Source organism: Cryptomeria japonica, chromosome 7 (assembly GCF_030272615.1).
Source record: "Cryptomeria japonica chromosome 7, Sugi_1.0, whole genome shotgun sequence".
Classification (NCBI taxonomy): domain Eukaryota; kingdom Viridiplantae; phylum Streptophyta; class Pinopsida; order Cupressales; family Cupressaceae; genus Cryptomeria; species Cryptomeria japonica.
In genome coordinates this window covers 268,498,461-268,514,536 of record NC_081411.1, presented here as the reverse complement: position 1 = coordinate 268,514,536, position 16,076 = coordinate 268,498,461, and the positions used below count along the sequence as shown (strand labels likewise).

The 16,076-nt window shown below is 33.7% G+C and overlaps 1 protein-coding gene across 3 annotated transcripts; it reads left to right on the top strand.

Annotated features, from left to right (window-relative positions):
• Positions 1 to 2,183: 2,183 nt before the first annotated feature.
• LOC131033929 (disease resistance protein RPP2B) lies at positions 2,184 to 11,303 on the top strand. 3 transcript variants are annotated; one of them, XM_059207946.1, is made up of 10 exons: positions 2,184 to 2,667; positions 2,784 to 2,894; positions 3,076 to 3,389; positions 5,802 to 5,965; positions 6,064 to 7,109; positions 7,211 to 7,531; positions 7,723 to 9,006; positions 9,138 to 9,692; positions 9,852 to 10,328; positions 10,524 to 11,303. In XM_059207946.1, exons 1-10 carry the CDS (start codon positions 2,515 to 2,517, stop codon positions 11,007 to 11,009), a joined length of 4,911 nt encoding a protein of 1,636 aa, XP_059063929.1. In that variant the 5' UTR covers positions 2,184 to 2,514; the 3' UTR covers positions 11,010 to 11,303. The 3 variants fall into 3 exon arrangements, with proteins under 3 accessions (XP_059063929.1, XP_059063930.1, XP_057821229.2); XM_059207947.1 differs by having other exon boundaries at positions 2,190 to 2,667; positions 9,144 to 9,692; positions 10,524 to 11,302; XM_057965246.2 differs by lacking the exon at positions 2,184 to 2,667 and having other exon boundaries at positions 2,781 to 2,894; positions 3,006 to 3,389.
• Positions 11,304 to 16,076: the final 4,773 nt, after the last annotated feature.

Here is a 16,076-nt window from a genome sequence, read left to right as displayed (position 1 = left end):
ATGATTAAGAGATAATCATGGTCAAAGCTTTAAAGGCTTGATGAGACCCTTGGGTTGGGTAGAGGTTGAGTCAAAACAAATGTTTTAACCATGTGGGAAGGTTTGGGTTAACCATTAATGGTTATTGGAGACTTTGTGGATTAAGTGGTTGAAAGTTGGAAGCCTTTAAAGGTTATCAAAGACTTTGAGGATTTAAGTGGTTGAAGGTTGAAAGCCTTTAATGGTTATCAAAGACTTTTAGGCTTTGAGAAGTGACTTTCCTTTGTTTAGGAATGTGACAATATTTAGGGGATGGATTAGGCTAATTAGGAAAGGGTTAGAAGAATCTAGAAGGGGATTAGATTTTGCAAGTGGATTTGGTGGGTGAGGGAAAATAGGATTTTATTAAAATAAAAATTCATTTATTCCAATAAATGTGTGCAAGTTGCATTTGTAGGAAAATGCAAGTGGGGTGGGGATAATGATTTAAATAAATGTTTTATTTAATTTATTTAAAAGAGGAAAAGGGAGATTTAATTAAATAAATAGATTTTATTTATTTAATTGATTTGTATTTGGTTTAATGAATTAATTAAAATAAATTGAATAATTTATTTAATTAATAGAAGAATGTTTGGGGATGAATTAATTAAATATTAATTTAATTAACTGATGGCTAGTAGATTTTTAATCAAATAAATAGCAAATATTTATTTAATTAAGCTGGACAGATTTATGTGACTACAGTCTTAGTAGTATGATAACCAACCACCAAGGTAATGCATGATCATGGTATTGGAGCAGTTTAAAAAAAGTTTCAAGATATTTTGTTTCTCTTATTGTCAATATTATGATTAAACATGTGATATGGAATGTATGGGAATTATGGGAAATAACAATGAATAGAAATTACTCATGATTCTGAACTGAGTTTAGTAAATGAAATTGATCTATATTTCATTATCATATTCAGTAATAACAATATTTTTTATATTCACTATCCTGGAATCTGGAGGTGTCCTCGCCGAAGCGAGACTAATCCCCCAGTGTGTACGACCCGCTCACAAGGTAGCAACACACACAGAGTTAACACAGCCGGGGACTCGAACTCAAGACCATGGGGAGCATACCCATGCCTTAAGTTGTGATCCACGACCAGGTGAGCTAGGGCCAAAGCCGTAATAACAATATTAGAGTTTATGTTTTAATAATATAGTCTATTTTGTTTCTTCTTTTGAAATTACAAGTGTATAAACAATTTTGCTCTTTAAAAATAGATTGGACTTGGGCGTTAAATGGAAGTTGGACAATCTAACTTTGATAGGATCTATGGTGGGAATTTTTAAAGGCTGCATTGGCCTTAGAATTATCATGCATTGCCATTTTCTCTGATATTTGCAGCACCCTCTTGTCAGCAACCCTTCTTCATTTTTATTGATTCTCACCATCATAGTTACCCTCATTTTGAATCATTACCATAGTGTTTATACACCTAGTACCTCTAAATTAAGGTCTATCGATGTATTTTACATTAAATTTTTCAAAATATAGATATACTAGTTGATATTATTCTTGCCAGCTATCAAACATAAAGGACCTCAATAACGCTAAAAAAAGTTTTGGCTAATAAAAAAAATTGGAATGTTGATGGAAAAGTTGAGCGCGACTACAAAAAGAGGAAACTTCCAAGACAAAAAGCAAACGCCATCATCGCTTTGACACCACAAACGAACCTGTCTTCAGTCAAACGTACTTAAAAAAATTACAAACAATGAAGCATATACAAGATCAATAAAAAAGAAAAAATCTTTCGAAGTGGTTAAAAATCATATCTTATCTTCAGCGTGGAATTTGTAGCTCACAAAGAACATTATTAAATAGTCTTATCTTGAAACTTCGACGATCTTTACTTCATAGAGGTAATCCCACTCACCTAACTTTCCTTTAACGCGCTTCTATTCACCGCACTTTCCATTAATGTTGGTCGAAATGACGGGAAATTCCACTCTTTAGCGGCTTACAAAATACTCAGCGACTCTCAACTTCCTCACCATTTGCTTTCCCGATCTTGTGTTAACTAGTGGTCTCCTACTACTTTCAACAACAACTCTAACTTTCAACAAACATGTTTTGTTTTTTCAGTCATACTATACGCATTTTACATAAAACCAGTCAAGGAAAACTTCTTTACAAAGTGGTGGGGAACAATCTTCTCTACCTAACAGTCTACTACGAAACTTGAAGTTTATTTCAAAGAGGGAACTCGCGACCATCAAATCAACTGTAAAAATTGATTGTACCCAATAGATGGTGGGTTCCCCATTAACGCGCTTCCACCCATTGAAATGAACGCGGGGGCAGACGCGGATATTCCACTATTTGTGGCGGAAAAATTGTCTTTCGTCCGCAGCAAACAGCGATTCTCAGGCAGCCATTTGCTCTCCGAATCTTGCATTAGCGGCCGATTGCTCTGTGATCTCCTACACCCATTTTCATTTTCATTTCTCTGTGCCTTCGCTTCTGCAAGCATTGAATATGGCTTCCACACAGTCATCTGCTCAGTCCTCTCCAACTATTTCCCAACTCATCGACCAGATTATCAATACTAAACAGGACGCGCCAGACTTTGATCTTGATCAATTAATTGCCAATATTGACAGATTTTTGGCCCTTTGTAGAGCTAGTCAGGTCTAAATCCTATCCATTTTCCAGTTTTATTAAATACTTCTTGCTATTTTACTTCTCTCTATTTTGTTATTGAACATAGCAAACGCCAATTATTGTCAATCTCGCTGTGTTTACAGGGAAAAAACTCGAAAAGTGAGAAGTCAACAGTTGATTGGCTGTCCTCTGCATCCGACACTGCTAAAATCTCAGAAGGCGTCTCAGAAAACATCAACATACTTGCCAAAGAGGTGATTATTTTCAAGAGCCTTTCTGTATTGTAGCTATTATATATACGTAATTATTTTGCCCATATCTCTTGAGAACACTAGATTAAACGATTTGCTCCATGACATGCTTAGTTGAGGACATCCCTTAAATATTGTAAGGCAATGCCCATGTTTTGAATGGTGTATGACATGGGTTAAGCAGATATCGGAATACTCTGGAAAAGAACACTCGACAGCTATATCAGTGCTAAGGGCGGCTGGAAATGTTCACTGGGCTGGCCTCTGTTTGTTGCTAGTTGCTGCGGTTCTTAACAGGGTGGACACTATTAACAAAAACAAGATGGAGTGTTTAGACCTTCTTAACTCTATGAATGAATTGGCAAAAGTAGTCCGGAAACTCAAGGAAATTCCTCGCGCAAAAGATGAGATGCTAACTCAAATAAACGAGTCTATTGCTCTGATAGTGCAGGGAGCCATTCTATGTTTTTCGCAGAAGAAAACCAAAAGGTTTAAAAGGTACACAAATTTTGAATGCAGAATTTGTTTCATATCAGTTTTTCCCTGGAGTTTTTGTTAAAATTATTTTTAATTTCAACTATTATAAGATTCAATACCCATATAGTCTCATTTTACTGAAAGCCTAAAGGTCTGTCATGCATTTACAAATTTAAATATTTCATGCCTTCTGTAAAGTGTTTAGAAGTGACTAGAACTGTGTCTGTAAAACTTCAACTGTCACTATATTGTACGGAGTTTTCAACCGATCCATTTTGTGGAAATCCTGCAATCATGGCAGTCCACTATATGACATCTCTTTGAGGCATTCTGTCAAACAATTTACAGGTCTTGTCTATGTTTCCACATTTTGGGTAGATGTCTATCAGGGCACTTGCAACTACAACATCTGTGGATATATCCTACAATCATTGCATTCCATGAGCTGACGTCTCTCTGAGATATTCTGTCAAATACTTTGCATGCCTTGTCAATGCTTCCACATTCTGCAAGCATGTCCACCAGAGGAGTTGCAGTTCGCCTATCCTTTATCCTTAGATAGATGTCCATACCCTATCCCAAAGGCCCCATTTTGTGATGCAAACTATTCCCCTGATCCTGCAAATTAACAAGCTCTGCTCTCTATATAACAGAGCAAATTAACAAACTCTGTTCTCTGTTATACAGAGGAAATAAGCATAAGTGCAGGGACTCCTTGAAACTCTGTTCTGTATTCATTATTCAGAATAAGGAAATTATCTCCAAAATTAACTCCTACGTTTTCAGCAATGTCGATTCAACAATAAACCCCTAAATTACCTCCTACGTAGAGTACAATGCAACAGCAGTTACACAGAAAAATCAAATCTTAATTTACCTCGTACATAGACTACCAACTGCAGTTAAACAGATAAATCGACACCTAACTTTAGTCCTACGTAGACTACCATGCAACAGCAATTGAGACATAGTTGCATCATTTTGGCAGAGGGTCGGAGTACAATAATTTATATCAAATTGAAACCTTACTTTAATATAATTATAATTTAATCAAGCGAACATAATAACATTTATAATTAAATTGACTGAGTTGAAACTCATTTAATAATTAATAATAAATTAGAATGAGAATAGAGGTGTTAAAATCGTGTGAATTTTACTCTGTTTATATATACTAATTATGTTGTTTAATTAGGATGGATGATTGAAACTAGAGATTTTAAAATCTAATTTAAATGCACATAGAGTTTATAAATATGTTTAAACTGATGTAATGCTAGGTCATGCTACATGATCTAGTTTAGAATACTTTTTCCAAGCAATTTGATCTTTTAGTTATAGATGTTTCATCTATTGATGTGGTTACCTACCTTTTCTCTTGTTTTCAATACATGTTGAACACAGAGATTGTGTTGAAAGAATAGTGGGACTTCTAGTATAATAACATGAATATTTTGATAATAAAGTCTTACTATTTATATACTATATTTGAATACACAACAAGAACTTGATGTATGCCTTAGCGCATGTGATTTAGGATGAGTAAATTTATAGCCATATGATGTTAACCAATGATCTACCATTATTAATTAATACAAAATTTGAGTTGCATAACTTAGTAGAGTATTTGATTTCCCAAATGATAGAGAACTGGTTGCATTTTGAGGAAATCTATTTTAAGAGTGAAAAATTCAAAATGTTTAATTTTGTGTGAACTATGATGTAATGTAGCCTAGTCCAAGGGACATGATCATATATATATAACATAGGTGGAAAAGGTAGAAGTCCTAAGGAATCAAATTATCTTGACTAAGTTATATTTTCATTGCCATAGCTTAACTTTTTGAAAGTAAGGATGAACATATAACACTACCTTATTATATATCATATATTTTTCCAAAATATAGAAATCTTAATATATTAGAAAGACATTTCATGAGCATTTTTAATTTAAGAATTTCTTTTGTACACATTGTAAATATTTATATTAGAAAAGCTCATAGAAACTATTATACATTTAGATCATAATTATTATTAATAAATATTTAAACATATTTCATTAGTTTTTTTATATATATAATTCTAAATAATTTTGGAGTGGAGTCTAAATTGATTTCTACATCTGCTTATGGTAAAGCATGAGGTCATGAAGTCTCATCTCCTCTCAGTCCACATGATACCAAAATATGTATCATTTATAAAAAGCTACCTTATTCTACAATCTAAATAATTTGGAATGACAATTTTTTCTGATGTTTTAATCAAATAATCTTGATTTTAAAATTGATATTCATAAAACTTTTTCTAATTCAAATTATCATTTTTTAGTCGAGAAGTAACCATGATTCCGTTGTATTAGCGTAAAGCGTAAGCCTTTTACTCTTTTGACAATATTAATTATTATTATTTATTCAATTCTACAAACGTGTATAGGTTTTTGAATGCTTCAAAAGACAAAGATGATCTTGTAGCACTTCGCTCAAAAGTGGAGGAGATGTATAGAAGCCTTGATCTACATATAAGCCTCCAAAGCTTATCTGTTTTGGAGAACAGTCGCATATGCAACCAGCCACGTATTCACTCTGTTGAATATGCAGGTGAAGTACATCTCCTCGCTTCATAAAGGGCTGTTTCGTTTTAACAGCACGTTTAGCAATTTTCCTAACATTTTATCATGTTTTCTAATATCGAGCAGTTGGCATACAAAAGCAAATTGATGAGGTGGTAAAACGCCTAAAATGGGAAAGTGATTCGCCTTCTATAGCAGTGGTTGTCCATGGGATTGGTGGATCTGGCAAGACGACATTAGCAGATGCAGTGTATCATTCCCTAAGAGACAAACTCAATGGTTGGAAATATTCTAAAATTACTCTCCCCCAATACTTGAAAGACTATCCCCTTGTGAAAGAATTGCAGTCCTTTATTCTGGAGGATTTGACTGGTAAGAAAGAAGATGTAAGAGACTCGGAGAGTGGACGACAGAGGTTGAAAGAACTCATGGAAAAAGAATCCATATTTTTGTACATTGATAACGCTTTGTTCAGAGAACCTCTTCAACAGCTTCTACCTAGAGATATAACTAATCCTAAGAAGCTACGGTTGCTTTTGACCGCAAGGAAAACAAATATCTCAGACGTAATGGAAGATTGCAGGATTAAATATGAAATTTATCCAATAGAACCTCTTTCTCTTGACGCAGCCATTCAAGTGTTACGCGGAAAAATAGTTCCAAACAGAGACACAAACTCCCTTTCGAAGGAAAGGCCTGAGGTAGAGGTGATTGCCCAGAAATGTAGCAGCTGTCCTCTCTTTTTGGAAGTCGTGGGTGGCTTTCTCCGTAGGAGGAGGAATGAAGATGAAGCTTATGAAAGAGTACTTCAATGGATGGAAAATGGAGAGCCTTTCAGTGGCGACAGGGAGGATAGGTTTGATGAACAAAGAATTATGTTCGCATATGATCAGCTTGAACCAAATGCTCAAGAAGCATTTCTTGACATATGCTCCTTCTTCTATGGTTGGCACTGGGACTGGGAGGAAATTGCACGCATTGTTGGTAAGGTAGAAATGGAATGCTTAGAAGAGGGAGCGTTGATAAAAAGAAAGAAAGAAAGATCTGAGGACGGTAGAATAATTACCAAGATATCTATCCATGATCTTCTTCTGAGTGTTGGGTGCAAGAAATCGAAAAACAACCGATTCAAAACTCTCGAAGAGTCCACTAAAGCCTTGCAGAATGATAAGGTACGAAAAAATAATTTTGAAAATGAAGAAAAGTAGATTTTGTAAACTTCAGGGCTATTTTGCTGATTTTTTTTTTAATAAAGTGTTTCTAATATCGACAGCTTCTTCCTCAAATAAAAGGAGTGTGGTTGACAAATAAAAGGTACTTTTTTCGAGGAGTACATAGCGCAAGCTATAGGGAGGAATTTCTAGGTCCAATTCATGTACCTGCAGAGGTGCTGGACGCAATGAGCGGGTCTCTGAGAGTATTTGCTATGGGAAAATGGACTCTTGTGAAAGGAAAGTGCAGTAAAAGCTTTGATGAGCTCAGATTTCTTCAAGCCGATGGAGTGTCTAATCTGCCAATGGATATATCAAAGCTTTCTAGTTTAAGTTACATCGAGTGTAGTTTGGAGGGCAACATAAAGTTGAGCGAACTGAAGGCAAGTAGTTCTTTCGCTAAGAAGATTTTGTTAACTTTCATTTTGCAATTAATTTTATTTATTTTCTTTTCTCGAAGGTGGTGCTTCTCCTTCAGTCTAACTATGGGTATTCCTTCAAATTATAATTTTCTTTTCTCTTAACAGAAACACGTCTTCATGTTTTATGTTCAATTAACTAATTATAACTGCAGGATCTGTCGGCTTTGAAAGTGGTCAATGTTTCAAAACCCCCTGATAGCTGGAATTCGAACGAAATCTCAGAAGTCGGTTATGGTAATAAACTGTGGAAATTGGCTTTAAAGGGGTTTTGTGGTACAGGGCTCTCAAATTTAGTCAATTTGGGTTATCTCAGGAAGCTACAACTGTCGCAATGTGACAATCTTACAGAATTAACAAAATCACTTGGGAAGCTCTCATTATTAGAGGAGTTATACTTGGATGGTTGTAAGAGCTTAAAGCAGTTACCAGTGGGATTTGGGAAACTGACGGCCCTTGCTGTTCTTAATTTGAACGGATGTGAGAGTTTACAGGAACTTCCACTGGATTTTGTGAATCTTTCTTCCTTACAGTATCTGGATTTAAGCTATTGCAAGAGTTTGCAAGAGCTTCCAAGCAATTTTGAGAAGCTTACTTCATTACAGTATCTAAATTTGAGCTGTTGCTCTAAGCTGATCAGGCTTCCAGAAGGGCTAGGATATTTGCAATGCTTAACAGAGATATATTTTAGCTCTTGTGAGAAGCTGAGTAGCCTTCCACAAAGCCTGGGAGGGTTGTCCTCTTTGTTGATGTCCGAGATGTCTTTTGACAAATGCTCATGTTTGACGAAATTACCAGAAGAAACCTCGTGGCTTTCAGGGATGACAAGAATTTCATTTGAAAATTGTTCCAGGCTTAAGAGGATCCCCTTCCAGTTCAGTAAGCTCACTTGTTTAGAGATTTTAAATTTAGAAGGATGTGAAAGCATTGAAGAACTGTTCAATGATTTTCTTGGTCTGGAAGTTTTGAGAACATTAGTAATGAGACGATGCAGGAGCTTGTCTACTCTACCTCAAGGCTTTGCAAAACTAGAGGGTTTGCAAATTTTACATTTATCCGAATGTGATAAGTTGGAAGAATTGTGCGGCGACTTCCATTGCCTTGGAGCATTAAAAACGTTGGATTTGTCCACATGCTGCAGTTTAACAAAACTTCCCAATTTGTTTGGTCAGCTTGGTTGCTTGGAGAATGCAGATTTATCTGGATGCTCTAATTTAGCTGAGCTTTGTGACGATTTCCACACTCTCCCATCATTAATAAGATTAAACCTCTCAAATTGTAAGAGGTTGGGGGCGGAATGGATGGATCGTGTGGGAGCCACTCAGAGTTTGTTGTATGTAGACATTTCAGGAAGTGAAGGGATGACTCAACGGTGGACGGAAATGCAAAGGGAAAAGGAAGAATGGCATCTGGTGGTGGTCACTGACTCATCCTCCAAGGTAAGAGTCGGTTTTTCTTTCCTAATGAAAATTTGAAACAACTTATATTTTGTTTAAAGAAAATAAATCATTACTATTATTTTTATCTCTGTTTTCATTACAAGATACATACATTCCTTTCATTATATAAGTTGCAGGATACCGAACGAACAGTATGGCCTTTGCTTTTAGAAAAGATTATATGGAAGATATTTCGTAAGGCAGGGCTTCTGATTGATGCTCAGCAACGCCCTTTCTATTCATCCTCCCTCCCATCGCACGCTCGTCTTATTTTGATCACTCAAAGCTATGGAGTAAGCCCAGAGACATGGCGATTAGTAGAAAGCAACCTGGAGCGCCTGGAATGCAATTCAAAAGAATTGGCAATCATATATGTTGGCAAAGAATTTGATGCATTGCCATCAGAGTTGGCTGACAGAATTGTGGCTCATTCACCTTTTCACTCATTCATTAATAATTTTTATGATGTACTTCCGAAATCATACAGCTCTATCGGTGTGTTTGCCAGCACAATTGATGGTGTAGAAAGAAACACTGTAAAATATTTGTCAACCTGGGAAGACATTTCTTATATTTCGGATGAAGTTGAATTTCTCGCAAGAAATCCAAGTGAAAGCAATGTTCAATTGCTAAGGAAATTGTGTGAGACTCAAGAAAACGACTTTTTTCTGCGGAATGGTGAACAGGTAATTTTCATTTTAGTAAAGTTCTAAATTTTGTTTTATATATTTTTTTAATAAAATTTGGTGTACATTATTTAAATATATGTGTTTTAATAATGAAATAATAAATAATAAATATTTATTTATTTTTATAAATAATTAATTAGTCATAATGATTTACAGGTGAAAGTGAAAGATCTAGAGGGCAAAGTGGTATTACTTTTCAAACAATATTCTTTCCCAATGGAAAAAGTTGAAACTTCGGCATTGAAAGATGTATATGTAAAGCTTCAAAGCAGTTCTGACTATCGAGCTGAAGTAGTTTGCATTCCCCAAATGTGGTCACACAGCAATCCTGAGGACTACGAAAGAGCTGCTACAAGTGCTCCATGGCCAATGGTCCACAATCCGTGGTTGATAAATACACATTACTGGACAAATTGTGTTGGGTATGGAAATGGCTTGGTGGTTGTTGATGAGAAGGGAAGCATATCGCACAAGGATGCAATGTCGATGATATTGAGGTGGGGGATAAAAGCATATCCTTTTTCTGAAAGTCAAGAAGAGGAACTGAGAAAGGCAGAATGGAAGGAGTTCAACTTCAGCTCTCAAACCAGCTTGGAGTTTATTTTTCAGAATTTCGAGTTCTTTCAATCAAGGGTGAGATTTTGTTCTTCCTAACAATCACTGTCTCAAAATATAAATCATTTCTATCAATGCAATCATTTAAATATATAATAGAAGATGTTTTCTTCAAATAAAATGGCTTGAGATTATGGAGAATAATGTGGTAAATATTGTTTCTTAAGATATTTATCCCCGATTCTCATGATTTGATTTGTGTTGTGATGATAGGCAACAAAGGCCATTATTCGTGGACAAATGATATTTTTGTGTGTGGGTCCAATTGACAAGATGTTGGAATTCTTGCCTCAGCTAAATGATACATTGCCAAAGCTAGAAAACGTCATCCAAGTCCTTTATGTTGGGGAAGAATATCTATCCCAAGAAGAGAAAGAGTATGAAATGAAAAGAAAGGAAATGTGCAGCATTACAAGCCTCTCTTGGTATGATGTTTACAAATTTTGGAAGCGCGTCAAATGTTTGTGGGATGAGTTGGGTAGGCAAGGTGTTGACGAAAAGACTGTGCAAGTGAGACAGATGGTATGGGCCATTGTTACTACACTACAAAGGGAAATTGGAGCAGAAGTAGATGAAAAGGGGAAGGGGAAGGGGAAGGGAATAAGTATAATAGTAGTGGATGAAAATGGGGAAATGGTAAATGGAAGTGATGAAGAAATTGTGCAGTTATTATGCCACAGTGATGGGGGCTCAGATTAGAAGTGAAGGATTTAGCAATGTCCTTCGTAGGAGATGGACAATTTATCACAAAGACCATCCACACCATCAACTAGTTAAAGTTTATGGTCAATTTATTTTCAAATCTGGATCGATTCCCGAGGAAAGATGTGACACATGCTTTCATGTTATTGATGATGACTGCATACGCTATCGATGTAGTGTATGTGAGAAGTACGAAATGTGCCATAAATGTTTTGAAATGTTAATTTGGCTTGTTTTTATGTAATGCCTGCAAAGAAGGAAACAATAATACAAATATTACTTCCCGTTAAGGCACTTTTTTTAACAATAGCCAGATGTTTGCAACTTAATACTCTTAATATTTTGTTTTATACGTATATTGTTTTTCTACAATTTTTTTAATTTAAATTTTTATTAATTCTATTTTTTAATTTATGGCTGAATTTGAAATTTATTTTTTAGATTTATAGGTTGATTACCAAATTTGTTAGGTTATATTATGCTCTAATACTTCATATTAATTTGATATGATATAACATGTCAGTTTGTACTTATATGCTAGCTTATTTAATTTAATTATTTGTGATGAATAATTTATGCTTTGAGTAGTTTTTTATTATCAATGGAATAGTTGTTTAATTGATTTAAAATAAATTTCTTTGTACATTCATATTTCACAATGTAAATTTAATCTTATGTATACTACTTTTTGTTGTTGTTCAATATGTTTTATAGATGAGAATTTTTTATTTTTCCATATATTGTATTCAAAATCATACAAGTGGCAACCATTATGCTCTATCAACTGTAATATATGAAACTTGAAAAAATGATAAAATAAAATACTTTGATGAAATTATCTAATGTTAAGTTTACTATATTAATCATTTTATTTATTCTATTGACTAATTTATATGAAGATTCTTGTTGCTTTTGAATTATTTTAATCGGAAATAACTATATAGTGAAGATAATGATCGCTATCTTATGTTTTCATCTAATTTTTTAGTGTTACAATAACCAATTAGTATAAGGTACCAAATTGCTATAAATTATCTCCCTCTATGTTGGTTATTCCAAATGATTACCCAAGAATTCCTATGAATTAGCCATGTTCAATGATCAAATTCTTGAATCAATGACCAACTACCAAGATTCAATCAAATTATTGACATCTTCTACACTTTAGGCTCTTCAAAACCAAGGTGGGTTTCCCTTTACAATATTACATGATCTTCAACAAGTTATGCTTAGGTATTGTAATTAAGTAGATTGGTTCTTAATGAAAATATACCAAGGAAAGCATGCTTAGCCTTGATTTTGTCTCTATTCTTGGTTATTTAGCATTAACCAACAATTGAGAACAAGGTTATAATCTAAAATACACCTAAAAATATGAAGAATGAAATGGATTGATCATTTAAGAATTTTTTTTGTTTGAACTAAATCTGGGCATTTTAATAGATCGGTGCCTAGTTCCTAGGGTATGGAGTCAAATCTTAGATCATTAATGCATTCAAGTAACAAATCACTTCAAATTAGTGGATCTTAAACATTAATTCTTGACACTAATGCATATACCTATGTTATTGCATGATCCTACTTACAGATCCATATTATCTCCTCAAACTCAAAGTAATTTGCATATAGTATTTAATTAGATCTCCTCAAAAGAAAACCATACACAACTTTCATAATTAAAAAAGTTTATATTGACAAACCAAACATCCTTGATATTTCAGATACATATGAAATCTAAGTGTACAATATCCAGAAGAATTTTGTAATTTTTTCATTAATTTTTCAAAAAATTATTGACATTTGTTATGGGAATTTAGGCATTCATTCATTGCATTAATATTCTAAATCTAGGATAGGCACTTCTCTATTTTTCTCACCCAAGCCATAAAATCAAAATCCTTCGAATTGCCCTTGAAATCCTTTTTATAAGATAAGGGAGCAACAAGAATCATGACATGTACAAGTGTCAAAAAATCATTTGACAATCATTCAAAACAAAGGACTATGCCAAAAGTAATTTTTGATGGCACATAAGACAAAAATATTTGTGTCACTCGAGCATACATTGGAGATAAATGGACATGAAATTTAGTGAATACACTATAGTCTCCAAATTGACTTTGGTTGAGATGAAATTGAATCAACTATAGGAGATGTGGCACATGATTAAAAAATTCTATAATTACAAAAAAACTAAAATATGATGACAAATTGAAATACAAATTGAGAACACTTCATTTTCATTCTATAATAGTAGGTACAAGTGATCAATGATCTGGCAAGGTCCCACATAATATGAAGTATAACTCAACATGAATTTTCCTATTCTCTTCTCACACATTTTTAAGAAATTGATTTATCTTTTCTATGTGTTCCACATATACTCTTCTAGCATATGTGACAATAGTTTAAATAATTTGCATCATCCCAAATTATTCCATTAACAATTCATCTATTTGGAAGCTCAAATCATCAATTGTTTTTTCCTCATCATCATTTATAATATTCATAATCTAAGTAGAAACCCATGCAAACTCTTCCTTCCACTCCAGACATGATTTTTATTTGTTCCATATTCTTTTCAAAATGATTGCATAAGAAATCACTTTAATTTATCAAAACAATTTAACTCCTTTATAATGTGTGAGTAAAACTTCTTATGTTGCTTCAACATATTTATGATTGTCTTGAACTCACTCCAAATTGTTATCTGTATGCGGGGAATGAGGGTGAAAAAAATGTAAAAGTCCGATTCAAAAGTCCCACACACCAATGAGACTCTTGGTGCAAGTTATAGGAACTATATTTCAAATAGCTCAAGTTCCCAAGGGGTGTCCCATTGGTCTCTATCTCAAAGGATCCCTAAAGTCAATGTCTTTGCTCTCAGATCACTGAGAAAAGTGACTTAAGAATGAAAACTCCAAGAACGAGTGATGTTTGATTATTATGCATGAATGCATTCCTAAAATGTATGGTATTGAAATTACAATGATTAAGCTAGCATAAAGATGATGATAAGATTAGATAATTATCCTAGCAATGATATAATAGTCTAACATGAATATTCTATGATATTAAAAAAATACTTCTAAATGTTACATGAAGGTTATCTTAGGAGGTAAGGGTTAAGGTTAAGTTAAGGTTATACATTGGATAAAGTTTTTACCCAAGGGGTAAAATCTTGTGCAAGGGTTAAAGGGATAACCAAGGTTAAAGCCATGAATACTTGATGAGACCCTTGGGTTAGATGAGGGTTGAGTTAGAGAGAAAGTCTCTAACCATGCAAGAAGGTTGAGTTAAGCATTAATGGTTATGTAAGAGCCTTAAATGGTGTGGAAGACTTTGAGGGTTAACTTGTTGAGGACATAAAGCCTTTAATGATTATTGAAGACTTTGAAGGCTTTGAGAAGTGACTTCTCTTTGCTTAGGATTGTGACAATAATTAGGAGATGGATTAGGCTAAATTGGAAGTGATTAGAAGAATCTAGAAGGGGGTTAAGGAGGCAAGTGGGAGATATAGAAAAATGCAAGTGGAGGAAAAATAATTTTAATTAAAATAAAATTACTTTATTTCAACCAAATAGATGCAACTTGCATAAATACAAGTGGGGGATTTAAATAAATAAATTTGATTTATTTATTTGCAAGAATCAATTTAATTAAATGTAAATTTAAATTAAAAAGGGAGAAAGGGGAATTAATTAAATAAAGTGATTTATTTCATTAAAGGCTAGAAAAGGTTTAGGTAAACTTAATTAAATAAATTGAGTAATTCATTTAATCAAATAGATGAATGTGAAGAAATTAATTAAATAGAATTTAATTAATAGGAGGAATGAGGTTAAAATAAATATTAAATATTCATTTAGGAAAGTGGTTAGATTTATACGTCTACATTATCAAATGCTAGAAAGAATCACAATCAAATAATTTATTTTATTGCACAAGAATATTTAAGAGAGGGATTATGGAAAATCTACTCTTTTCCATGCATTTGAATTTTATCTCCCTTTCTTTGTTCCACAAATAAATTTATAATTGCCTCATGAATTTACCAAAGCTTGTTGACATGTGTAATCAGTTTTTCAATTTCCTTATCATTGATCAACAGGACAACAATATTGAACTTTTCTAGGTTTAAATCATTGACGAGTTCCTTTTTCTTTTTTTTATCCATTCTAGGACCTTCTTCTTCCATTCTCTTTTCTCAATTATTTCCTGAACTACAATTCCTTATCTAGATCACCATAAAATGGAAGAGCTTGTGGGGGAACAACACCTATGGAAGCATTCAATGTCTTGTGCAGTGATTAAATTTACTTTTGATACCTCTTATTTCTGACAAACATCTTTCTTCCTCCTACTTCTAAAACCATGGTTGCATGGGTAATCAAAGTAGCACCTTCAACTAGGTATATATCTTCTAGTTACTTTTTTTGTGCCAAGCTACATTAAATATTTGATAAATATTCTTCACACTTTTGCAATAAACCCTCGAATTCTGCTTTCACTAATCCCTCTAGGCTTTGAATTTTCTTTTTTTTTAAATAAAAAAACTGGCAAATATCCAATTATGTCTCCTTTAATTGGAACCATTAAGCCAATACATGTGACTAATAACACTATCAATATAGTTGTTGGCACGTTTAATTCCCCACCATTCATCAAAAGGATGAATGACTATCGATGAGGTTTGAAATTCCTTAATCGATGAAGTCATGTCATATTGGCAGGTCACTGGAGCCATTTAGGTACTCTAATGATCCCTTTAGCTCTAACACGCGATTTTGTCATAGAAATAGAATCTTTAGTAGCACCATCATTATTTTGCTACGACCTTGAAATTGTCCTCATTATAAAAAGAAGCTTAAGAAAGTATTTTGAACTACATGTTATCTAGCTCAATATCCTTATCATACACTTATCTCTATCACTGGATTGTTAGAGCCTTGAGAGAGCTTTACTATAAGTATTAGCCTCAATGAAGACAATTTTCATTGCCAAATAGCTATAGTATAAGCTTTCAAGTGCCATCACTAGATCATTGAAGCATAAAAATGGTTC